We start from the raw sequence: 27,614 nt of genomic DNA on the forward strand, positions 1-27,614 counted from the left end.
AATGTTTGGAATATACAATTTTTCGAGAGTTGTTTCGTTTCTTTTATTGATCTGAACGGCTTAACAATAACTAAAAAAAGCAGCCAGTGACTTGCAGAATACATTCAATAAATATAATGTATCATAAAATTATTAAATACGTCATGTAATGTTGCAATAAATAAAAAAGTATTTAAGGCCTATATCATGTATGTCAGGTCACTTTTCATTTTACATAAAAAAAACTTTTATATTTTGTACACACTTTTATTATGCTTAATGTTGATTGCAACATTCCATGCAGTTGAATTATATATTGATTTTCTTTATTTTCAAGGTGTGTATTTCAGTTTGTTTTCCATAAAGTTTTCCATTTTAAGGTTTACTTGTATTTCACGTGTCATTTCACATCCGTATTCAATTTATTTATGCTTACATTTAATTCATTGCACTTCTGTTTTTTATTGCAACTTTCTATTATGTATTTAATATTTCATTATATATTTATTTAATTTAGTCAGTTAATATACATGTGTGCATTGTGATCAAAATAATCTTTGGCATGAGATAAAAAGAACAGATATTTTCATTTTTTTAATCACTGTTTTGGTTTATGTGTAAATGGAGAATGTGGGATTTCGAATATTTTCCCTTGTTTTGAAGGTCACATTAAAATATTCATTTTATATTTATTTTAGACTATTTTACTTTTGTTTTTTCCCCCAGACCAAGGTGTTTAATTTTAAAATATGAAAATCAGTTATAAAAACAATAATCATTACATCTTTAAAACTATGATCTAAATAAAGAGTGGATCAAACAATAATAAAAAAAAAAAATGAAAATAATATAATTTAGACACCACAACAAACATTGTTGCCTCTACCAGAATTTTATTTCTTTATTATTATTTTTTTTTACCAAAAATTATTTGGCTACCAAGGAGACAAAAGTGTGATATGAAATATGAGACATGAAACTAAAAATGAAAAGCTACTTACTTTATTACTTGCTACTTTAATATTTTATGCACATGCTTTTTTTATTATTGTGATAAAAAAAACAATTTTTTATCACAATAAACCGTTGTGATAAAAAAAATATTTTACAATCTGCAATCGTTCTTTTTACATATGTTTTGTTTGTTTGTTTTTTGTAAAAAAATTAATAAATAAATATAAACGACAATTTCTATCACTGAAGACATTTTTTTTGTAAGTGAGAATTGTATATATATTGCTACTGCAAAGAATAAAACCGTTTCAAAACAAAGACGGCCAAACAGATATTGAGCACACAGCGGTTGTTGTAGTGGTAACGTTGGGCGTGTTGCAGGCAGAGGTCGCACAGCTGTGGAGCGTGACACGAGGAGGGCGGGGACCCGGAGGAGGGCGTGTCTAAAAGGATCCTCCTCACCTGGAAAAAACTCATTTTACGCCATAGTGAAGGAATGTCGAGGACGCGGTCACAGGATGAGTTTTTAATTAACTAGCCACTATATTCGACCTACACCATGTATACGACTGAACGCAGGCGCATGAGCCTGCACGAGACCAAGAGAAAGGATCCCGTACGAGTTTCAGCTGGAAGTTTATGGCAGGATTCTTTGGCTCTTGAAATCGGCCGCGGGAGTAAAGGCGTAACATCCCCGCGGAGTCGGACCAGGGCTTTATCCGTGATGTATATCGCCGTTGAGGACGGGTCTGGGCCTCAAACTGAGGCGAATCTTTCACTGGCATGTCTTACAGAAGCCTGCGCAGACGCGCACGCAGTGCTCAAGAGCATTTCTTTTGAGCGCATTGCGTTGGGCACCACTGAAATTCTGGACACTTTCTACAATGCAGGCAAGTCGTGGCACGTACATATCTGGGATTTTCAGGAATATTTCCAAAGTGCATTTGTAAGCGGTTGCTATTTTAACTCTTGTGTTTAGATGTTGTTGTGGTGGGGATGAATAACACCATCTGCCAGCCGTCTCTGTTTTATCACCTGGGTGTCAGAGAGAGTTTCAGTATGACCAATAATGTCATCCTGTACTGTAACAAACGAGAAGACGATCTTCAGGTTGTGAAGGTGAGAAACACCGCACACAAAATAACTTCTTTCGGATTAGTAAATTGCAAGGTTGTTTTTAAAACCCACCATGAAGTACACCGGGGCTAGTTGTCACACTTTTTATTCCATTGAATATTTCTCAGTGTTGGTGTATTTTTGAAAGTCTGTTTCTGTATAGACACAAACCTTAAAGCCTTGACAACAAGAAGAAAAAAAAACTTTTTGAACATTCACAGTTTTGTCTAAGAAAACATTTCAGTTAATTGTTCATACATTGACTTTTTGACAACGGTATTATCATGCTATATGAGGTAAATTATCACAGTGGGCCCTTCTGTCTAAACATTAAAACTATTTTGAGATAACTAATACAACAGCATAAATGGTGACGCACAAATATCATACCATTATTTGGCCAACACTAGGTGTTAATTGTATACAATTTTATACGAAACGCATTGTGACTGTTTTTCTTGTCCTGTAATTTTTTCCTACACAGACAAATCATTTTTTAATAATAACAGAAAATATAAACATTTTGTAGATCTTTTCTTCAAATATGAAAATAAAAATTGTTCTGAAAACATCAGTTTGATGTTTAAGTTAAATCTTAATTAAATGGTTGACTGAATGTACGTTTTTATTTTTATTGTGTACACGTTTACCAACCGATATTACAAAATATGATGATACTGATATTTTAAGTATGTTTGGATGGTAGAATTTTACAAAAATTTAGCAATTTAAGTTTTTAACTAGATGCTTGAAACTAACATGCAAAAACCACTGCTATATAAAACAAGCATTTGTATAATTGATCTTAGCACTCTAAACATTATAGTTACTGAATGACCGTCTTTGTGACAACCTGCCACGGTCCTATGTCATATGTGTTTGTTTGGTCTTCTGTATTGTTCATTCTAGGAGCAATGTGGGAGCTACACTTTTATCCCCTACATGGTGTCACCACAAGGTAAAGTATTTGTCTCTGATGCCACACTGATGAGAGGCATCAAAGATTTTCTTCATTCCAGCTTTAAAATCGAATCCCTGCTGACCCCTCTGGTGGATCGACTGGTCAAGTTACTGGAAAGTGTTCACATTCATTCTAGGTAGGAATGATATATATTTTTGTGCTGGAAGTCATTTGCTAAATGTTGCTTTCTTATTGTCTGAATTAACATTTAACACACTCTTGCCTCAAAGCGAATACCTGCACGAGGCAATCCGCAGGGAGATCCGTCTGGCTCGAGAGCACTTCACCGGACAGGCCCTGAGTCAGGAACTGGGCCGGATCCAGAAGCGTCTGGACTCGGTGGAGCTTCTGAGTCCAGACATTGTTATGAGCCTCCTGCTGTCTTACAGGGACATCCCAGTGAGTTACATATGCACAACACTAAACTTTCAGTTACAAACACAGCCAATATGAATGATAGCATAGGTGTAGTTAGGGCTGGGCGATAAAACACTAAAGATAATTATCGCAATATAATTTTCCTCGATAAAACACTTAGGAGAGTTTGATAAATGTTCGATATGCGCCAAAAGCGGAACGAAACGGCGCTACTCATTTGAAGCACGCCACACGGCCCATTTATCCGCTCGGCTCAAAGTTCAAACGGCAGCGCAGTGCGAGCTCACTAGAGCAGATGCGTTCACTCGCTGATAAGCCTCAGTCACACGACCACTAAACAGTGCTGTGAGAACCAGTGCTTGAATTCAGTGAAGAACATAAATGACTTGTTTAAAGCCAGATGAAACAGCGCTGACAAACACGAGAAACACTGTGCGCAACGATACAGTCAGGAGGCTTTTCAATCTACAAATCCCCATCATTTACCATTAATTTACTGTAGTAACACTAACTGCACTTTGGTATTGTGGCAGAAATATAGGATATTCATATATCATTTTATTATATTATTAATGTAGACATGAATTAAGGGAGTAATGGAATATAATTGCATTATGTCGGTTATTAAGCTATAGCATTTGTGCAATTATACTAAATGTATTTATACTACTGTTTTCCATACAAATACCTAGAAACCATATAGTTACATTTTTACCATGGTATTGAGGTGCTATATGTGTGGTTTTAACTGTGGTTATCATGATCTAAATGAATGCTACTATGGAAGACGATGGTTAATTTTAATAAAACTCAAACAGTTAGAATTGTTCAATTTAACCGTATAAACATTAGGTTGTTACAATTTTTACAGATGTTACCGTTTTTGATAATGAATTAACATAAATTTACATCTGCATCCTAACTCAAGCCACTACTACTGTCAACTCAAGCTACTGTCAAATGTGCATTTCTGAGAGACAATAAAATAATATTATTAATATTGCAGCCTGCACTACAAACTGTGTTGAAGATACGCATCATCAAAGTCAGGCAACACAAACCTGTTTCAGGATTTGAAAAAATGTCACTCATTAGAACATTCAGAAACTAAGAAATTAATTTTTCCATTAAGATATTTATTTTAAGGAAAAAAGACTAAAAGTGTAAAGAATTCAAAAATGTGAAGTGTTTGTCATCTTCTGCCCATAAGGAGTAGTTTAAAACCACAATTAACAGTCTGGTTTCTTCAACATTCACTTGGGGGCAAAAATGTGCCTTTAAACTTGAAAGAAATAAAGATTTGAAATGTATTGTTTCTAGGGCTGTGCGATTAATCGAAATCGCGATTTGAGACGTTGCGATTTCCTAATCGCAAAGCCTGCGATATGGACGTGATATTACTCTGTTCCAGAGCATATGCATGACTGCCAGCCTTGAGTTGCAGTCTTACTTGCCCTAGGCAAGAGTGAGCGCACCTCCGTTCTCCCCAATCAGCACTGCTCTAGCCAACTGCGTAAACACCCACCATTAAAAAAAACAAAAGCGGGACGGGAGAGAGACAGAGTGGGATTATGGCGTCTACTGGGTCAGATCGATAGTTAGGCAAATTAAAACTAAAGAAAAGGATTTTCAGGAATATTTCCAAAGTGCATTTGTAAGCGGTTGCTATTTTAACTCTTGTGTTTAGATGTTGTTGTGGTGGGGATGAATAACACCATCTGCCAGCCGTCTCTGTTTTATCACCTGGGTGTCAGAGAGAGTTTCAGTATGACCAATAATGTCATCCTGTACTGTAACAAACGAGAAGACGATCTTCAGGTTGTGAAGGTGAGAAACACCGCACACAAAATAACTTCTTTCGGATTAGTAAATTGCAAGGTTGTTTTTAAAACCCACCATGAAGTACACCGGGGCTAGTTGTCACACTTTTTATTCCATTGAATATTTCTCAGTGTTGGTGTATTTTTGAAAGTCTGTTTCTGTATAGACACAAACCTTAAAGCCTTGACAACAAGAAGAAAAAAAAACTTTTTGAACATTCACAGTTTTGTCTAAGAAAACATTTCAGTTAATTGTTCATACATTGACTTTTTGACAACGGTATTATCATGCTATATGAGGTAAATTATCACAGTGGGCCCTTCTGTCTAAACATTAAAACTATTTTGAGATAACTAATACAACAGCATAAATGGTGACGCACAAATATCATACCATTATTTGGCCAACACTAGGTGTTAATTGTGTACAATTTTATACGAAACGCATTGTGACTGTTTTTCTTGTCCTGTAATTTTTTCCTACACACTGACAAATCATTTTTTAATAATAACAGAAAATATAAACATTTTGTAGATCTTTTCTTCAAATATGAAAATAAAAATTGTTCTGAAAACATCAGTTTGATGTTTAAGTTAAATCTTAATTAAATGGTTGACTGAATGTACGTTTTTATTTTTATTGTGTACACGTTTACCAACCGATATTACAAAATATGATGATACTGATATTTTAAGTATGTTTGGATGGTAGAATTTTACAAAAATTTAGCAATTTAAGTTTTTAACTAGATGCTTGAAACTAACATGCAAAAACCACTGCTATATAAAACAAGCATTTGTATAATTGATCTTAGCACTCTAAACATTATAGTTACTGAATGACCGTCTTTGTGACAACCTGCCACGGTCCTATGTCATATGTGTTTGTTTGGTCTTCTGTATTGTTCATTCTAGGAGCAATGTGGGAGCTACACTTTTATCCCCTACATGGTGTCACCACAAGGTAAAGTATTTGTCTCTGATGCCACACTGATGAGAGGCATCAAAGATTTTCTTCATTCCAGCTTTAAAATCGAATCCCTGCTGACCCCTCTGGTGGATCGACTGGTCAAGTTACTGGAAAGTGTTCACATTCATTCTAGGTAGGAATGATATATATTTTTGTGCTGGAAGTCATTTGCTAAATGTTGCTTTCTTATTGTCTGAATTAACATTTAACACACTCTTGCCTCAAAGCGAATACCTGCACGAGGCAATCCGCAGGGAGATCCGTCTGGCTCGAGAGCACTTCACCGGACAGGCCCTGAGTCAGGAACTGGGCCGGATCCAGAAGCGTCTGGACTCGGTGGAGCTTCTGAGTCCAGACATTGTTATGAGCCTCCTGCTGTCTTACAGGGACATCCCAGTGAGTTACATATGCACAACACTAAACTTTCAGTTACAAACACAGCCAATATGAATGATAGCATAGGTGTAGTTAGGGCTGGGCGATAAAACACTAAAGATAATTATCGCAATATAATTTTCCTCGATAAAACACTTAGGAGAGTTTGATAAATGTTCGATATGCGCCAAAAGCGGAACGAAACGGCGCTACTCATTTGAAGCACGCCACACGGCCCATTTATCCGCTCGGCTCAAAGTTCAAACGGCAGCGCAGTGCGAGCTCACTAGAGCAGATGCGTTCACTCGCTGATAAGCCTCAGTCACACGACCACTAAACAGTGCTGTGAGAACCAGTGCTTGAATTCAGTGAAGAACATAAATGACTTGTTTAAAGCCAGATGAAACAGCGCTGACAAACACGAGAAACACTGTGCGCAACGATACAGTCAGGAGGCTTTTCAATCTACAAATCCCCATCATTTACCATTAATTTACTGTAGTAACACTAACTGCACTTTGGTATTGTGGCAGAAATATAGGATATTCATATATCATTTTATTATATTATTAATGTAGACATGAATTAAGGGAGTAATGGAATATAATTGCATTATGTCGGTTATTAAGCTATAGCATTTGTGCAATTATACTAAATGTATTTATACTACTGTTTTCCATACAAATACCTAGAAACCATATAGTTACATTTTTACCATGGTATTGAGGTGCTATATGTGTGGTTTTAACTGTGGTTATCATGATCTAAATGAATGCTACTATGGAAGACGATGGTTAATTTTAATAAAACTCAAACAGTTAGAATTGTTCAATTTAACCGTATAAACATTAGGTTGTTACAATTTTTACAGATGTTACCGTTTTTGATAATGAATTAACATAAATTTACATCTGCATCCTAACTCAAGCCACTACTACTGTCAACTCAAGCTACTGTCAAATGTGCATTTCTGAGAGACAATAAAATAATATTATTAATATTGCAGCCTGCACTACAAACTGTGTTGAAGATACGCATCATCAAAGTCAGGCAACACAAACCTGTTTCAGGATTTGAAAAAATGTCACTCATTAGAACATTCAGAAACTAAGAAATTAATTTTTCCATTAAGATATTTATTTTAAGGAAAAAAGACTAAAAGTGTAAAGAATTCAAAAATGTGAAGTGTTTGTCATCTTCTGCCCATAAGGAGTAGTTTAAAACCACAATTAACAGTCTGGTTTCTTCAACATTCACTTGGGGGCAAAAATGTGCCTTTAAACTTGAAAGAAATAAAGATTTGAAATGTATTGTTTCTAGGGCTGTGCGATTAATCGAAATCGCGATTTGAGACGTTGCGATTTCCTAATCGCAAAGCCTGCGATATGGACGTGATATTACTCTGTTCCAGAGCATATGCATGACTGCCAGCCTTGAGTTGCAGTCTTACTTGCCCGAGGCAAGAGTGAGCGCACCTCCGTTCTCCCCAATCAGCACTGCTCTAGCCAACTGCGTAAACACCCACCATTAAAAAAAACAAAAGCGGGACGGGAGAGAGACAGAGTGGGATTATGGCGTCTACTGGGTCAGATCGATAGTTAGGCAAATTAAAACTAAAGAAAAACGTATGCAACTTTAGCTTCGAAATGACAGACAACGAACAAAAAAGGTAATTTCCAAGAGCTGCGTCACAGCGCATATCAAAACTCCCTTATCGGTGCTGTTTTCAGTACTGGAGAATAAAAGATACATTCTTAGATGTTTTTGTTAGTATGAGAACGTTATCTTACACATTTTATCTCCCCAACAGATTAATTTGAAATAAGTTTATAATGCATGTTGGCTATTCCCAATTCAGAAGAGCGCACACACAGCCTGTGTCTGTGAATGCTTCTCATACTCGCTCCTCTCTGCTCCTCTTCATGCTTGCCGCACTCACGCAGCCTGTCTCATAATGCTCGTTTATACTCGCACCCAGCTCCGCACCGCAAGTCTCCACGAGCGCATCTGGCAGTATGGATGAGGCTTGACACACGTGCGCAATCTGTGTCGACTGGCGCCTGGCTCCGCGTTTAAAAGGAATGTAAATTCAGTCTAACTGCTTGCTAATTTCACTGGGATGAAATGAAACATTCAGCACATTTTCCACTTGCTCTTAAAATCCCAAATACTTAAAATGAATAAATCAGCCTAAGTAACATATGTAATACTTTAATAACTGACTTAAGAAATACAGTTCTTTATTTATAAAAAATAAACAAATATTTTCTCTGAAATTCAGTAATTAAGTTAATTCTGTAAAAGTACTTATACCATTATAATCTTGCCTGCTGAAAAAAAAAAACAATAGAACCCCTCCCAAAACACAATTAAAAATGTAATGGATTTCAGGGTTATAATGGGAATTGTATTGATTTTAATTTAAACTATAATGGTGTCTATTTGATGGATTCTATTGGTGAGATGTAATCTGGCAGATGGCAACCAATAGAACAACAGTAATTCCTATTGGAATAATGCCCAAAACAAAAAGGAATTTTGTAATGGTTTAATGGAAACTATAAAAATTTCTGTGATAGTTTCTATAGTTTTTTTCAGCAGGGTAATGATACCCATACTGTGCTGCACATTATTGACAATATTGAGGTTAAGCTCGACTTTGCTAATTTAAAATCGCAGTATCTGTCAAAAAAATCGCAATTTGATATTTTCCCCCAAATCACACAGCCCTAATTGTTTGAGATAATTACTGCTTTAGACTGATATGAAAAATTTTATTGTGATAATTTTTTTTTGGCCATATCACCCAGCCCTATGTGTAGTAATTATATTATATGAACAGACAGGCTCTTTTGTTATACATTTGTTGTGCTGTATTCTTTAAATCTTTGTTGGTGAATGCATGTTTGTGGCATAATTTCTGTGTGAATGTTTTGATTGTTGCTGTGAGATGCACCTAAATCTGTTTGATTATTAATTAGATCTAGAAATAAGATCTCACCATCCTTGCCTTAATAAACCATATAGTAAACATTAAGTTATTGCTTGCTGTTCTTCAAGATATTCATGCTGTGCTTTTTAATTCGATTTTATGAAAATCCTTGTCTACCCAGAGGAATAACTAAGAATATTTGACAATGGTTCTGAAATATTAGAGGTGCCAGCCAAATGTGTGAATAATTAATGGAAATTTAACTCTCTTTCTCAATGTGATTCAAGGACTACGACGCCATAATAAATCTGGTGGCGACCTTGAATAATTTACCCATGTGCATGGTGACGGCACATCAGAACATCAAGTTTCAGTATATATTTGCACTGAACAGGTAAACTTTGTTTTTTTGGAAAATAATACAATACACAAAAACAAACATTTATTTGAGGAAACATATAATATTGTTCCCTACAAAACATTTTGAAATGTGTTTAAAGGAGGAATCACCCTGGCGATCGTGCCAAAGCTTTAAAGCTCATTTTACCCATCGTGGAATCGGGGAGCACTGTGGCCTCAGATGTGTACTGCCTGTGCGGGCGCATCTACAAGGACATGTTCCTGAGTTCAGGCTTCAAAGACACAAACAGCAGAGATCAAGCTTGTTACTGGTGAGTCATTACAAATTACCCTCTCGAGCCGCCACAAGACTGTTGATCTTTGTCTATTGCACACATTTATAAACATCCACTTCACTGTATAGTGGCCAAGTATGGTGACCCATACTTGGAATTAGTGCTCTGCATTTAACCCATCCAAAGTGCACACACACAGCAGTGAACACACACACACCGTGAACACACACCCGGAGGAGTGGGCTGCGGCGCCCGGGGAGCAGTTGGGGTTCGGTGCCTTGCTCAAGGGCACCTCAGTCGTGGTATTGAAGGTGGGAGAGAGTGCTGTACATTCACTCACCCCACCTACAATCCCTGCCGGTACGAGACTCAAACCCACAACCTTTGGGTTATAAGTCCGGTTTTCTAACCATTAGGCCACGACTTCCACGACTTGGTAGGATCTGGACTTGATCTGAAATAATGCAAATAATAGTTGATAACTTCCAAAAACTGGTCAGTATTTTTGTCTTGCTTTCCAGTACAAATATGCAAATAAGCTTAAAGTTACATTTAATTAAAAAAAAATTCATAAGATATTAAAGGGGTCATGAACTGAGAAATCAAAATTCCCTTGATCTTTTGACAGATAAAAGGACATTTGTACTATAAAAACTAAAATAAGTTTCAGAATTCAAACCTTTCTTGTTAACTGTTTTCTAAAAACAGCTTATATTGGAGCCAATCTGCCAAAACAACAGGTTGTGGAATGTGCCACTTTATGACGTAATAGTGTGGCTGAACCCCGCCTCCGCAGGAGAAGATCAACACCTGCTTGTACATCACTGCCTGTTTAGCCCCACCCACCCATTTGCCTGGAGTATTTATGCGTTTTTAACCTAAATCACTGCAGCGTCCATCTATGAAGGATGTAGGCTGTCAAACATGCACAACTGTTAGCCAATCAAAGCAGTCGGCGTTTACTTCAGATTCTACAATCCGCCACACCTATTCAAACAGAGCGTTGAGGGGTGTCAAAACAGGACAGAAAATAGCTTATTACTTCTAACTTGTGATGTTTTTTGATGTAAAAATTGATAACATTATAAGTAGACTTCAAAGAATAGTACAAAATAATTTAAAAAGGCAGTTCATGACCTCTTTAAGACTTGTTGTCAGAGAATATATATATTTGTCCTGTTTTTGAATAATTAATTAATTGTTTTATGCATAGACATCACTAAATTTAGTAAATTTATGCTTTAAACAAGAAAAAAAAAACATTTCCACAATGGGGTAAGAAAATAGAATTTTAATAATAAAAGTAAAAACATTTGTTTTTAATATAAACCTTACTAAATTTTGTAGATTTATGCTTCAAACAAACAAATAACAAACATTTCCTCAAATGGGTGAGAAAACACAAATTTAATAATAAAAGAAAAAAACGTTTTTTATATGGGCTAAGAAAAATAAATTAATTCCCTAATATATTCCCTGAGACAAAAAACAAAATAAAACAAAAACAAATTCAATGCAGTTTTGCCTCTCAGGTGAATTTGTATGGTTTAAATTGTTTAAATATTTTTTTTAAATAATTTTTAATAAAATTGTAATAACTATTTTTATTTATTTTTTTATTGCAAATTTGATTACTTTGGTTCAAGCAGAGATGCAATGTTATGTTTGTGTTTGTGGTAATGCTAATTTCTCTAATATTCCTTTTACAGTAATGTGATGTTTTGTTTTTCTAACCTTATGTTTGTCCTGCAGGTATGGCAAGGCCTTCAACACTGAACCAACTTTGCATTCCGGAATCAATAACGTTGTGCTCCTGATAGCTGCTGGGCATGATTTCGACACCTCTATTGAACTGCGGAAAATCGGTGTGTTTTTGTGTCCTCATTTAGATTCACTGCTCTGGTTGTGAGCACTTTTAAACAGTGAGATGGGTCATGGTTTGGTCTACATGTCAAGTACAGTAGTGTTTTGTTGGCCATTGCATTGATTTTTCTGTATAGCAGGCTACTGTATAGAAACTGATATTTAGTGGCCTACTTGTATGATCCAGATGCTTTGAGCATTGAACATGAATGCGTGATGACACAAAGTATGAGTATAAAGAATGTAAGAAAAAAAACAGTTTGAGGTGGTTAAACAGGTGTTGCCTTGCTTTCACACTTTACATGCATGTCTCCTGCTTTTCATGCATTTCATTCGAAACGGATGCCTATACTGAGGCAGATAGAGTTTTAATTCATTATTGAGTTATGGTGTTATTTGTGCGTTATGCAGGTGTCACACTCAGTAGCCTGCTGGGTAGGAAAGGCAGTCTAGAAAAGATGCAGGACTACTGGGATGTGGGTTTTTATCTGGGGGCTGGAATCTTGGCCAATGAGCAAAAGAAAGTCATAGAAGCTTCCGAGAAACTCTACAGGCTCAAAGCACCAATGTGGTGAGTAAAGAAAGTGAATAATTATTCATGTTTATATTGGTTTGTTTAGGTAGTATGAAGTTAAAACTCTTTCATGTTTAAATTTAAGTTATTCTCATTAATGAAAATGATTAAAATAATAATTAATAATAATCATTAATTTAAAAAATCTATATTTTTTGTTCAATATTTAAATAAAATGTAAAAAAAATTTTACTCAGTGAAAACTGAGTTTCTAAATTAATTTAAAACTTTTAAAGCCCTAATTTTCATTTTCAAAACCATAATACAAGAAAAGAAAGGCCTCTCAAGTCATTATTTAATTTTTAATTTAGTTAATTACTCAATATTCAGATTAAATAATCAATACATTGCGTGAGAAATGTAATATAAATATAATATAAATGAGAAATTAAATATAATTGAAAAGGAATCGGATAATTGACAGATGAACGCATTAAGGCACATTAACTGTAGTAGCAGACATTAAGGTGGTACTTCAAGTTTAAATTGGTCATGAATGATTGTTATATTAATTTTCATATATTGTTTTACAATTATTAAAACACACTAACTGACAACCCTAAATAACACGTAGTATTTACTGCAAGGTGATTTCTCTGTCAAAATAGGTATGTTGCATCCATCATGGAGACGTATATGCTGTACAAGCAGTTTGCCAAACCTCGAGATGTCAGTCATCCTAAACGGGAAACTGTGGACTTTTGGATGGAGTTAATGGTGCAGGCATGCAAGCCTACCGTTTCCACAGCGCGCTGCCCGGTAAGACTGATTCTTTTTTCCTTTCTCTTCAGTACAACCTTACCCTACTACACAAAAGACAGCTTATTTCACTTTGCTTCAGCAACAATTAAAGGAAAGGCCAAAAAGGTGGAGAAATAAACAGACCCAAAATATATCTCTTTTTTTAGGTTCTGATTCTGGAGCCCACTAAAGTCTTCCAACCTAGTATAATAAGCGTAAGTGAGGAAGATGACAGCCGTACGGTGCAGCTGAGACACGTCACACCACTCGAGGTAAACACCCTTGATGCTTTTTGCACACGGCTTTCAGGACTAATTGTGCAGGCTGCAGTGTGTTGTCACACAGTGGAGTTTCCATGTTATTAAATAATTTATGAGATAGATAGATAGGCATCACTTAACATGACGGAGGGCAGTATGATCCGATGCTTTATGCTGTAAAATTCAACATTGTGTACATGTCTGTGGGAGTGTAATGTGTTATATTTGGCTTTCCCAGAAAGGTCTTCATGAGTGGACTTTCCCAGCATCTGCAATTCGTGGAGTAAGGTACTGTGTGCTTATGGGAATACTGCCATTTCCACATTCCCCCCCCCTGTTTTCCATTTCCAAGCTTGCAGCAGTTTATAGTCCCTCTAGGGCTGCTCTGTTTTAGCCACAGCCCAGCGATTTTCTCTGAATAGGTCTTTTTTTGAAACTTCTTCACTTGTTGCTTGGCCTAGTTGACACCTGTTATCCTATTTCCAGCTTCTAAGCTACAGTATAGGTCAGTGTCTCTTTCTGTTGCAAAACAAATGACACTAGATGTTAATATTTAAAGACAGATCGACCCCTAGTTAAAAATACTTTCATTTTTGGATAAATAGTTTCCTAGAGGGATTTGTATTCCTGGTAGAATTAGTATTTCTTATTAATTTTTTTTATTTAGTATAATATTTGTGTTTGAAAAAGTATCTTATGTGATAGAGCAAAAGTACTGTGCACCAAAAACGTCATTTTACTTACAAATTTAAAAACAGCCCACAGATCTTCTGAGTTTTAGGACTACAACCTGAATTGCTCTTTTTGGATCAGTTTCAAATAGTGTAAAAGGGCTTAACTCATTATCTTTGATGTTTTATTTTTTGGCTTGTGATTTGAGAATCCCTGTTATTCCACTCTTGCAGCATCTCCAAGTTTGACGAGCGGAGCTGCTTCTTGTATGTCCTGTACAATTCCGATGATTTCCAGTTATACTTTCCCAGCGATCTTCATTGTAAAGGGTGAGCTCCTCCCATCGACATATTGCTTAAACACGCTGCCTAGGACAACATGAGGGAAGAGCTCCAATGTCATGATTGTTTTGACAGAGAATGAACTCGTAAAAGATTATGTTCTGTGAATTAGTTTTAAGAATAATCTGATATTTTAAGTGTTCAGTTCAGAGGTGCTCTAGGCTATTCACTGGGCCTTTAAAATGCATGCCATATTACTTTCCGTTCTGTTGTGTCAGGTTCAGGAAGTCACATTTGACCTCATTTTATGAACTTGTTATTCTTCCAATGTAATTAAGCTATTGTGTAATGGCAAAATGATTAAGTGTAAGTGCATTTGAACATCATAAAGAAATCATAAGAAAATGCTTTACTGAAATATCATGTGTCCCAATGAAAGATTTTTCCATTGAACATATTCTCAAACCCTATCATTTGTGTGTTGCTTGTCAGGTTCTGTGATTTGGTGAATTCTCTATTGCATCACACAGAAAGTCCCGTGGAAGATTCCAGTCCAATCAGGGGAGGGGAAGGAGATTTAGAGGTGAGAGAAGTCACCATGAACATCATCTCGTTGTTTGTCCAGGCTAGTATCCATGTTCAGCATGAGTGAAAATATGCAGCTATTTCAATCTTATGCTTGATATACAACCCTTAAAATGACATCCGCTGATGTAGACTCATGGTAGAATTGGATGATATTATTGAGTTGCATAAACCTAAATTTGACACAATCTCTACTGTATCTGTAACGGCTATAGAAATAATGGTGACTTGTCATTTTATGGTCAAATAGTTCCCTTCAATGGGAATCATTCCAAATGAAGCTTTCCATTGAATACTGTGAATGTGGTACCACTATATGACAGGCAGTACCATAATGCAACTGTGATGTTTTCTGCCTCTTTTACTATCTTTAGTATTTCCATAACTCCACATTCAAACCTACTTCCTGCTATCACGTGTTTGTTTGTTTTTTAACAAGCATGGGCATACAGTGTTCTTTTAACTTAATTTTTTTGCTTTATCTTTAATCATTGCTTGCTTAAATGTCAAATATTTCATAAAACATACATTACTGTTCAGACGTTTGTGGTTGGTATGATTTTTTAAAGGGGTCATATGATGCGATTTTTATTTTTCCTTTCTCTTTGAAGTGATACACGCTCACTCAAGCCTGCCGTTTGTGACGCTGTGTTTCGTTGTGAACGCGAAACTACTTTGTTTGGTCTTCCAAAAGAGGACACGACTAGAAATCAGTGGTTAAGTTGTGTTTACAACACTGTCCCAGAACAGTTAAATCCAAATATTCAGATGTGTCCAGCGCATTTTATGGAGGACTGTTTCCTGATCCTGGTAGAGTAGACTACAATGCCGGCTGTTATGACTCACAGACAGTAATTGTTTTTTTTTTTTTTTATATTAAAGAATTTACCACTGACTATTCAAACATGAGTTTTGAGCAGTGAGTAGTGCTTGTTGTTTGTCATTTCTCCGATCACAAATGCAGACAGGGTTTTATGTTTACGCGGCACGATGCAACGCATAAAAAGACAGTATATGTCATTATAATTCGTAATTATGTCCCCACTGGATGCAACAAATGCCTCGTTTATAATGGGTTTTAATGTTTTTGTCTCATCGCTTCGGCCGGGACACGCCATCACAATATGGTAAGGGGCGTAACATTTCCATCACACGCTTGAGGTATTCGGCCAATCACAATGCACTGGATAGCTGGCCAATCAGAGCACCCCTCGCTTTTCAGACCGATGAGCTTTGTAAAAAATCGATGCATTTCAGAAAGGCGGGGCATAGAGGAGAAACAATAATGTACAGTATGTGGAAAATAATGTTTTTTGAACCTTAAACTGCATAAACGCATTTCATTACACCAAATAATGTTCTTTTTAGCAACATCATATGACCCCTTTTAAAAATGTTTTTGAAAGAGATCTTGTACAATCGCCAAGGCTAAATTTGTTTGATGGAAAACAGAAATCTTTTGTAGCATCATAAATGTCTTTGCTGTCACTTTTGATTATTTTAACACAACCTTGATTAAAAGTAACAATTTCTTAAAAAAAAAATGTTTCAGTACATTTATGAGAGGAATGAGAATGGAGACAAGGTGGTGCTGGGGAAAGGAACCTATGGAGTGGTGTATGCTGGACGGGACCTCAGCAATCAAGTGCGCATCGCAATCAAAGAGATCCCAGAGAAGGACTGCACGTATGAACTTGTTTTCCATTGCTTTAATTTTTTCCAGTGGAATGCATACTTTAGAATGTGTTTCTTATCAGTTTAGCTGCGAGTTTGTTTAATTTAATGGAGTTGTATTATGAAGAATCAAATAAAAGAAGATAAAAGAACTTTGTTATTTTACAATGTACATTGAAAATATAGTATAGGTTTCACAACTCTTGAAACATGTCCAGTTTTACCACACAAAATTACTATAATATTGATAAAATATAGGGCTGCACAATAAATTGCATGCGATTATTTAACGCGCATTTTGTCAGTAAAGCTGGTTCTGTAATCAGCTGTAAATCTCGCATCACGTGCGGGCTTTCGCATGGAGAAGCATTTACTACACAGAGCCGTTGTTCACTGACAAACTGCGCAAAACCACGATCATATTTTGCGCATGTTTTGCGCAGCTTGTCAGTGAACAACGGCTCTGTGTAGTTAATGCTGCTCCATGTGAAAGCCCGCACGTGATGGAGATTTACCGCTGATTACAGAACGGCTTTACTGACAAGATGCGCGTTAAATATCGCATGCGATTTATCGTGCAGTCCTAATAAAATATAATAATGATTTCATATATTAAACAGTGAACATGTATTAATAAATTAAACAAAAAAATAGTAAGGTTATGTATAATATGAGCTTTGTATTTAATCTTTAAAATAAGTTTTAGGTCATTTCTGGACTGTGTATACATTGTTGATCTGCTTCAGTAGAAATCCAGCGTTTGGATTTTTGACCATGTTCAAAGGTCACCACAGCCCAGTGATGTTTGTCCGCAGGACTGATGCTTGTTTAAACTGTCCTCCCTTGGACAGTTAGCAGATGTAGACCTCTCCGTGTGATCCAAGTCTTGTGCTTAACTGTTTTCACCAAATATGCTCATAAAACCCTTAAGATTGTGGTCAGAACTGCATAGCTTAGATGATCATAATAATTACTTTTTGTCTTTCATCTTGGTCTCTATTCTTTTTCTTGTTCTGGGTTTTAGCTACTCTCAGCCGCTCCATGAGGAGATTGCCTTACACAAGAGGCTGAAGCACAGGAATATTGTTCAGTATTTGGGATCAGTCAGTGAGGATGGCTTCATCAAGATCTTCATGGAGGAAGTTCCTGGAGGTGTGGCTTGCTCATTGTTGTCATCAACTTTTAACTTTTCCATTTTGATGACATGGGGACATGTTGATTTTCGCAAAAAGTCTGTTGGGTAATCCTTGGTTCTAAGGAAGGATGTGTTTGTGTGTAATGTTCATGTGCGGGAAGATCTCCAGCTGTGAGCGTAATTGAAATGCGCTATACTGAACAGCACAAACCGGTAGAGGGTGTTATTTATGAGTCAGTGACGTAACACTAATTGATGTGTTTGGTCCTACACCTCTTATATGATGACTAAACATAGACTATCCTGAGTCATGAAAAAAAAAGTTGAGCAGTGTGTAGAGAAGTAGTTCCTTTAGAATAATTTTAATATTTGACCAGTTTTTGTTTGCCAACATTCAGGAATCCATTTTGTTGTAATGTGACAAAAATGTTAGAAAACAGGAGATTAAAACACTCTAGACCAGGGGTGCCCAACCCTGCTCCTGGCGATCGACTGTCCTGCAAAGTTCAGCTCCAACCCTAATCAAACACACCTGAAGCAACTAATTAGGGTATTCAGGATCACTTAAAAATTAAAGGCAGGTGTCTTTGATTAGAGTTGGAGCTAAACTTTGCAGGACAGTCGATCGCCAGGAGCAGGGTTGGGCACCCCTTCTCTAGACTTTAGTGGCAAGATCAGTATACCTCTTAAAAATTTTCAATTTGACAGATGGTAAAACCCTTCTAAACCTAAATGTATTCATGATTAAAAATTCATATTTGAATCATTAAGTCAAATGAAATAAAATTAAAAAAATAGTTTCACCTTGATAAATACTGTAAGATGTGCATACTCACGTGAACTCAAAGGAAATGTTTTGCTTTTTATGTTGATTTCGTTCAAAAGTTTTTTTTGTTTTTTTTTCTCATTCTCTCCAAGGCTGCATTTTATTACATTAATAACACAGTAAAATGTAATATTGTGAAATAATATTACTATTTAAAATCACGTTTTTCTAGTGTGTGTGTGTGTGTGTGTGTGTGTATATATATATTTTATGTAATATATTCCTGTGATCGCAAAACGTAATTTTCAGCAGCCATTTTTCCAGTCTTCAGTGTCCAACGTGATCCTTCAGAAATTATTCCAATATGCTGAATTGGTGTTCATGAAACATTTTTTATTATTATCAGTTAAAAACAATTGTGCTGCTTAAAATTTTTGTGAAAACTGATACATTTTTTCCCAGGATTTGTTTTCAAAATCAAAAGAACAACATTTATTTGAATTTTTGAAATGTTATAAATGTTTTTGCTGGCCCTTTTTGATTAGTTTAATGTGTCCTTGTTGAATAAAAGTATCTTTCAAATAATTTTTTTTACTTTTTTTTTTGAATGGTAGTTTTTACATTACATTTTTTAAATTAAGTAATTTGACCTTAGATTGTAGAGCATTGTATTAAATCAGCATGAATACAAAGATTATCATTTAAGAATGTCGATGTGTTTTAGATGTTTCAAAACAATTTCATGAACTCTTCTACTATCCTATTCATTATGGTCATTCTTAAATTATTTTACTGATATTTTGTTTATTTATGTGCATGTGGATACATGGTGTATAATTTTAAAGTGTATTCACTTGTTTTTTCTTCCTTCACAGGAAGTTTGTCCTCTCTCTTACGATCAAAGTGGGGGCCTCTTAAAGATAATGAGCCGACCATTGTATTCTATACCAAGCAGATTCTGGAAGGGCTGAAATATCTCCATGATAATCAGATCGTCCATAGAGATATTAAGGTATGAATACATCATTGCTTTCAGACTATCTGTCAGAAAATTTCAGCTGCAATTTTTTTTCGTCACATTCCATTACTTTTCATTTGACCAGGGTGATAATGTTTTGATAAATACATACAGCGGATTGCTTAAGATATCAGATTTTGGCACTTCTAAGAGACTAGCAGGAATCAATCCATGTACAGAGACGTTCACAGGTCAGTCTTCTAGCACATACTTCTCACATTACATTATGTACTCTTGCATGTTTGCTTTTCAGACTCTTCCTGATTCATTCATCCACAGGCACTCTGCAGTATATGGCTCCAGAGATTATTGACCAAGGTCTTCGTGGCTACGGCAAACCGGCTGATATCTGGTCTTTGGGTTGCACCATCATAGAAATGGCTACAGGGAAGCCACCCTTTCATGAGCTGGGAAGTCCTCAAGCGGCCATGTTTAAGGTGCTGCAGATTTTTGAAGCAGGAATCTGAGTGTTATTTTAAGCTGATGGTTATATAACAATGTTAAATGAACTGTGAAGTTGATTTACATTCCATTCTCACATTCCCAGTTGACTTCATGCTCATTGCATATTAGAGTCATGGTTAGGCCAGAAAAATACTAGAATGCAAGAGGAAGACAGTTTATACTTATGTCTGCTATAGTGCCAATTGTGGAAAAGACTGGCGCTGTAAAACTGCTGATGTTATAAATTGCTTTCTGGTATGTTTTTGTAGCTAAAAGTGTTTGTGTTTGCATACTTGCTTGTGTTTCAAGCCTAAATGTGAATATCTCTTACAAAGAATCCCATCAAGTTTACTGATTAACTGTCCTCCTGCAGGTGGGCATGTTTAAGATCCACCCCACAGTGCCAGAGTGCATGTCAGAGGAAGCTAAAGGCTTCATCATATGCTGCTTTGAACCCAATCCAGACAAAAGAGCCACAGCTTCAGAGCTTCTAAAGAACAGCATTCTGAAGGGCAGTCCCAGGAAGAGGGCAAAGCCTCAGTCAGACAACACTCTGAAAGAACCTGCCGGTAAGCTTGTAGAACCACATCCATAAATCCTTGAGAACTCTTAACACTTTAAAACCAACAGCTTTAATTGGGTGTTACTTCAGCTTTGGCCACTTTATTTATTTATTTATTTATTTATTGGACTTAAAAAATAACAAAACACTTTTAAAATGCTTTTTACTGTAGCGGATCAGCTCATGGGGAAATATGAATAATTAACCATAACTAGTTATAATTAACTATTCACTCACTTTTTTTGTTCCACTGGTCCAGCAATGCATATACATATTACAGGAGAAATTTGTTTTTATTTACCAATTCATTTATTTATTTATTTACTTATTCATTTATTAATTGTATTATTTATTTTTATTATTTATTTTATTTTTAATAATAATAAATTTATTTTTTTTTACATTTCATTATTTATAAAATTACTTAATTATTTTATTACATGATTTTATTTATTTAAAAAAAAATGTATTTGTATTTATTATTTTATTATTTGGATGTATTTTCATTTATTTGTATTTCATTAATTTATAATTAAATATTTAGAAATTGTTATTTATTTTTCGATTTAATTATTTGTATTTTTTTTTCTGGGGAAAAAAATATTTGTCCACCACTGACCACCAATATAAGACATTTTTATATGGATTTTTGCAGTTTTTATATGATCTTCATAAGATCATAGCAAAAAAAAACAATTACAATCTCAATAATAACCCCTGAAAATTAACACCAGGACGTGAAAATGCTGAAGTTGAAGAAACACCCACTTATGAATAATGACTTATACATTAAAGTAATTTGACATTGAATTAATTATTGGATATTTGAATTTGAGTTTATTTGGGCATCCTGTTGTAGGAGACTTTCACAGGAGCATGTCTGTACCCATTGCATTGCGTGTGGAGAACGCAGATGCTGAACACAATGAATTGTCCTCTTCTTTTGATCTGAGAAGGACCACTCCTGCCTTCAAAGGAAATGACATGGCTGAAAGTCCACCCAGCTCCAGTGGCTTTTTGGCGTGAGACTATGCATCAGATCCTAGATGATTGGAATTATGTATTGTGAAACATACGTCCAGCACCTGAAATCTTTTATTTGTCTTCATGGTGTTTGTATTTTCTGTTGATAGAGTGCCAGATGAGCCTCAAGCGGACATGACCACAAGCCCAGCCGGTTCTGGAGAGAATCTAGGTCTGTTCATGCTGAGAAAGGACAGCGAACGGAGGGATACGCTACATAGGATCCTTACGGAGTACATCAGTCTTGTAGTTCAGAACATTCAGGAAATGCTGCCGCAGGTACGTTCTCACACTATTGTGTCACCTGAGATGTCTGATGTGGAATGCTGTCACACCACCAGTGCCGTTTCTTAAATGCTTGAATGATTCTGAATTTAGGCGTGTGTGAAGATTTGCTATTTATTCCATCTCGCAGGTGGAGGAGCCGTGCATCACCTCAGATCACATTAGCGAGCTGATTGGCTGCCTCCGAGAGAACATCCGCTCTCCAGACAGAAGGCAACTGACTAACAGCCTCCTGACTTTGCGCTCCAGCCTGCTGAACTCCTCTGTGCCTCTCAGCAGCCTGCAGGCGGTGCTCTTTAGCTTCCAGGATGCAGTATGTTCTTTGCTTTCAGTTTGCATTAATTTCAGTCAAGCCTAAATCAAACTAAAACTAAGGGCTAATTAGCAACATTTGCAATGATTAAAAAGACAATTATTATTATTACTATTACACATACTGAGGGTTAGAGGTTTGTTCAAAAATCTTTTATATACATTTCTTTATTTTTCTTTACAAGTTTAAAAAAATATATATATATTTGTGCATTTATTTATTTACTCCTATATCTTATCTTCATAATATTGAATGTATATGTGACTCTTGTGTTTGTAGGTCAAAAAGGTCCTGAGGAAACAGCAAATAAAACCTCACTGGATGTTTGCTTTGGACAACTTGCTGAGGCAGGCTGTACAAGATGCTATCACGGTTCTGCTCCCAGGTGCATAAAGGACACCGTTTCAATAAAAAAAAGTGATCCCATATGCTTTTATTGCTTCACTGAATCTTCTGTTACTTGCATATCTTCATTGTCATCCCTCAAAATCCCTTTTCAGAGCTCAAGCTTCAGCTACAGTCATCGTTTGAAAATGAGGAGAGTTCTCCAGAAACCGAGCAGCCCATGGAGGCAGATGCTCAATCCACCATCACCACCTTCGCAAAGAACAAAGAGGAACCGTGTATCAATCAGAATTCTGAAGAGGGTCACACCAAATGCAACAGTCTGCCCAGTGACCTCATCTCCAGCCCTTCTTCACTTGCAAAAGAGTTATCAGAACTTCGACTTGAGTCCAGGAGGTATTGAAAACTAGCTTTTGAAGTGTTTAATGCATAAAATACTTACATAATGTACACTACCATTCACAATTTTGGGTCAGTGTTTTATTTTATTTCTTTGTTTATATAATTATTATTCATTATTATAATAATAATAATTATTATTATTAATTATTATATAAAACAATACTTTTATTCAGCAAGGATGCAAATTAATAAAAAAATTAAATGATTAAATTAATAAAAAATGAAAGACATTTATGATGAAAAATATGTATTTAAAATAAATGCTATCTTTTAAACTTTCTATTGATCACAGAATCCTGAAAATGTATCGGGTTTTCACAAAAATATTAAGCAGCCATATTACTTAAGTAATAAAAATGATTTCTGAATGATTATATGACACTGAAGACAGGAGTAATAGCTGCTGAAATATGAATTATGTTATAAAATATATTCAAATTGAAAAGAGTTCTTTTGAACTGAAAAGATATTATTTGTAATAATATTTCCCAACATTACTGTTGTTACTAAATTTATCAATTATATGCAGCCAGCATAAAAGATACTTCTATAAAAAATAAAAATTTGAATGGTAGTGTATATATTCGTATGCATGTGTAGATACAGTTGTGCACATAAGTTTACATACCCCTTGCAGAATATGCAAAATGTTCATAATTTTAACAAAATAAGAGGGATCCTGAAAATTGCATTTTATTTTATTTAGTACTGTCTTGAATAAGCTATTTCACATAACAGATGTTTATATATACAGTGGGGAAAAAAAGTATTTAGTCAGCCACCAATTGTGCAAGTTCTCCCACTTAAAAAGATGAGAGAGGCCTGTAATTTTCATCATAGGTATACCTCAACTATGAGAGACAAAATGAGAAAAAAAAATCCAGAAAAATCACAAGACAAAATAACAACTGCATTTGTAAAAATCTTAATACTGTGTGTCATTTTCTGGATGATCCATGACACTTTTTATGTTTTGTGATAGTTGTTCACGAGTCCCTTGTTGGTCCTGAGCAGTTCAACAAGAACTGTTATTCTTCAGAAAAATCCTCCAGCTCCTGCACATTCTGTGGTTTTCCAGCATCTTCTGCATATCTGAACCTTTTCCAACAGTGACTGTATGATTTTGAGATCCATCTTTTCAAACTGAGGACAATTGAGGGACTCATACATAACAATTACAAAAGGTCAAACATTTACTCATGCTCAAGAAGGCAACACAATGCATTAAGAGCTGGGGGTGTAAACTGTTTGAATTGGATGATCAGGGTAAATTGTCCTTATTTTGTCTTAATCTGGGAAATATGTATATATTTATGTAGCTTCTGAAGTGCAGTACTAAATGGAAAAAAAATACGATCTTTAATCAAAATAAGAAAATGTACACATCGTCATCCTGTTCAAAAGTTTACACACCCTTAATGCATCGTGTTGCCTTCTTGAGCATGAGTAAATGTTTTCACCTTTTGTAATTATTTGTATGAGTCCCTCAATTGTCCTCGGAGTGAAAAGATGGATCTCAAAATCATAGTCACTGTTAGAAAGGGTTCAAATATGCAGAAGATGCTGGAAAACCAAAGAATGTGCAGGAGCTGAATGATTTTTCTGAAGAACAACAGTTCTTGTTGAACTGCTCAGGACCAACAAGGGACTTGTGAACAACTATCACAAAACATAAAAACGGTCATGGATCATCCAGGAAATGACACACAGTATTAATATTCATGGGTATGTAAACTTTTGAACGGGGTCATTTTTAAAAATTCAGTTATTATTTTGTCTTGTGGAGTAGGTAAACATATGCATATGTTTTTTTTTAAATAGCCACAAGAGGGTGATGAATGAAAACCACACTGATTTCATGTGGTTGGCAATTGTTCTCATTGTGTTCCAGGTTGCTAATTCAGCTGAATGAAAAGGAGAAAGAATTCCAGGAGCTTCTTAGGAACTCACTTCAGACCAAACAAAGGCACATCAATGCCCTGGAGGTCAGAGCTGCGTCTACAGCTGCAGGTTGCTCAGGTTTTTTTTATCTATAACTTCTGAAATGAGCACGGTATTTACCACTGAACAATTGTTTGCAAACGTCTTCCTCCATATGAGAGAAAGTTCTCGCCCGAGGCAGTCAAAAGGTGTGGCCATGGAGCGATATGCGTCACATTTATTCACATCTACTCCACATGCCACTGCTTGTCTTTAGTTCTGGGAGGAGTTTGAGACTCATGAAGAACACGCCCGTTAATCGCTTATAACTGTTACCCAGTTTGTATTTGTTATAATACGTAATGTACTTAAGTTGGTTATATTCATATTGTATATAGACATATTACATTATGTATTTTAACAGTGTTGTTCAATAAAGCCATGTAATTGGGGGGGGGACTGTTACCCAATTTCAACCAGCCCAAGTTTATGCCTTACCCTCGGGGCTTGTGTTTTCATTACAGTGTACTTCTCAGGGCTCGCAAAATCGCTAGCCCGATGTCCCGGGGCTATTGTGTTTTCCAGTCGGGCTACCAAAATGTATCACCACTCTGGCCGATGGGCTATCTTAAATACAGATCTCCCGCGGGTACTTGAACACTCCTAAAGTGAGTTGTATCAAACTTAAGGCCATAAAGTTTTAAATATGTTAACTGGTATAAGAAATGCCTTAATTATAATTTCAAGAGGTCTTACAGTTGGGGACGGAAAGACGAGTCGCGATACGTCTGGATTAAACTTCAAAAGGCAATTGTCATTGAATAAATATGAGCGCTGCAAGTTTCAAGTCAAAACGTCTTTATTTGAATGTATCTGAAGGGAACCGACTGTCCTCAGAAACGTGTCCTTGGCATTTTAATTAAATTTGACCTATAATTCCTGATAAAGCAGCGAGCGCTGAGCTGCTTTCGGTACAGCCGTTACCGGGGAAACCGCAATATTTCAGAGCTCCTAAAGCGCCACCTCTTGGCAGAGAATGAATTTGCATTTCCAACAAGCCTTTCTTGCTGTTTATGGTCAGACCGATGCAAATATCAACTCATGTTGTAAATGAGAAAGAAGTTAATGTGCCTTCTAAAAATCTAAACAATTAAGACGTTTTATACGATTTATACGTTTTAAAATTGACAGTTTATATGCTTGATTTATGCTGTTGTATAAGATTTTTGTTTTCGTGAAGAACTGTAAATCATGTAATTTTATGGCTCAATACTGTGTTACCATAGACATTGTCCAACCCCACACATACTGTTCATTTTACTTCTGCAGCTCTTAAAATGGGTCACAAATTGCCTTTGTGTACCTGTCCGAAGGGCTACCAGGAATTTTGAAATTTTGCGAGCCCTGCTTCTATAGATATAACCCTGTTCTGGAAGTGTTTTAGAAATAATACTTTTTGTAATGACTTGTTTTTTAGTAATAACATATGACAGTAACATTCCTGTAAATGTGCTAATTATGCATCCATGGTAACAGGTTATGTAGCCATTGTGTGATATGCTTATTCTTTCCCACAGTTAATAAACCTTCACCCCACAATGCTCACAATGCTGCTATGGTGCGCTGGTTAAAAGGTGTTCCAGTGGATAAGAAAACCATAGAAATGGTAAGTGGAAATATGGAAAAAAATAAGTTAGTTTTGACCACAAGCTTTGATTTGCTAATTCATATTTGTAGACTTCTAATAGTGAAAGTCAGCTTAAAAATCCAAAATGTTGAAGTTGATAGTGATTGCCTGTTTTTTGATTCCTTTCAGCTTGTTTTTCATGAGTTCACCTTGGATAGTCTCCTCCATCTCGCTTGCAGAGATGATCTGCAATATTGTGGCATCAAGTAAGTCCTTCAGTTGATCCATACTGAACAGGAAGAATATGGTGTAGGAGAGACATTATAAAAATCAGAAATAAGAAGTCATATACACTACTGTTCAAATGTTTGGGATCTGTATGTTTTTGAAAGTAGTCTCTTATGCTTCGCCAAGTCTACAATTATTTGATCAAAACACAGTAAAAAATTATAGTGTTAAATATTGTTACAATTTAAAATAACTTTTCTATTGTAATATGGTTTAAATTAAATTTATTTTGAGCAAAAGTTCAAATCACAGAATTTTGAATGTTGTTGTATATTGTGAAGTAAATCTGGGTTCATGCATTTGTCACTCAGAGGCGGGATGCTGTGTCGTTTGTGGGCTGCCATCTCCAAGCAGAGGAAGTCTCTTCTCAGTCCAGTCAAAGAGGACAGTGAAGACACCATTCTCTAACAGACATGAATGACTCTCTCTTGACCAGTTTTTAGATGCTATGAGCTCAGTGAGTTTGCAGTTAATAGAGTCTGTGCCTTTTTTGGCACTATTATTTTATGCCTATGCCTGACACACACAAAAAACACCACTTTTCAAAAGTTTTTGGTTGGCAAGATCTTTTTAAGTTTTTGATTAAAAGGCTCCTATGCTCTTCCAGACTGCATTTATTTCAGTAGTCATTACTCCATAATTCAGTGTCACATGATCCTTCAGAAATCATTCTAATATGCTGATTTGATGCTCAAGTGACATTTATTATAATTATC

At 35.8% G+C, this 27,614-nt stretch overlaps 1 protein-coding gene across 4 annotated transcripts; it reads left to right on the forward strand.

Annotated features, from left to right (window-relative positions):
• The first annotated feature begins 1,396 nt into the window (after positions 1-1,396).
• LOC107556089 (mitogen-activated protein kinase kinase kinase 5-like) lies at positions 1,397-27,546 on the forward strand. Of its 4 annotated transcripts, none has more exons than XM_016239088.1 (28): positions 1,397-1,823; positions 1,913-2,052; positions 2,959-3,146; positions 3,241-3,409; positions 9,773-9,879; positions 9,986-10,156; positions 11,873-11,985; positions 12,395-12,554; positions 13,166-13,316; positions 13,466-13,570; positions 13,797-13,846; positions 14,464-14,559; positions 15,004-15,094; positions 16,649-16,782; positions 17,795-17,922; positions 19,547-19,683; positions 19,775-19,880; positions 19,969-20,126; positions 20,507-20,702; positions 21,555-21,717; positions 21,829-21,997; positions 22,134-22,316; positions 22,596-22,701; positions 22,817-23,057; positions 24,955-25,082; positions 26,561-26,649; positions 26,800-26,876; positions 27,210-27,546. In XM_016239088.1, the coding sequence occupies exons 1-28, from the start codon at positions 1,493-1,495 to the stop codon at positions 27,304-27,306; spliced, it is 3,984 nt and encodes a 1,327-aa protein (XP_016094574.1). In that variant the 5' UTR covers positions 1,397-1,492; the 3' UTR covers positions 27,307-27,546. The 4 variants fall into 4 exon arrangements, with proteins under 4 accessions (XP_016094574.1, XP_016094575.1, XP_016094576.1 ...); XM_016239089.1 differs by having other exon boundaries at positions 24,955-25,073; XM_016239090.1 differs by lacking the exon at positions 27,210-27,546 and having other exon boundaries at positions 24,955-25,048.
• The last annotated feature ends 68 nt before the right edge of the window (positions 27,547-27,614 follow it).

Source organism: Sinocyclocheilus grahami, unplaced genomic scaffold (genome assembly GCF_001515645.1).
Source record: "Sinocyclocheilus grahami isolate Dianchi unplaced genomic scaffold, SAMN03320097.WGS_v1.1 scaffold555.1, whole genome shotgun sequence".
Taxonomy (NCBI): domain Eukaryota; kingdom Metazoa; phylum Chordata; class Actinopteri; order Cypriniformes; family Cyprinidae; genus Sinocyclocheilus; species Sinocyclocheilus grahami.

Coding starts and splice junctions, on each gene's coding strand:
- LOC107556089 (XM_016239088.1), top strand. CDS start 1,493: ATGTATACGACTGAACGCAGGCGCATGAGCCTGCACGAGACCAAGAGA. Junction 20,703..21,554: donor CACTCTGAAAGAACCTGCCG/GTAAGCTTGTAG, acceptor ATCCTGTTGTAG/GAGACTTTCACAGGAGCATG. Junction 21,998..22,133: donor TTCAGGAAATGCTGCCGCAG/GTACGTTCTCAC, acceptor TCCATCTCGCAG/GTGGAGGAGCCGTGCATCAC.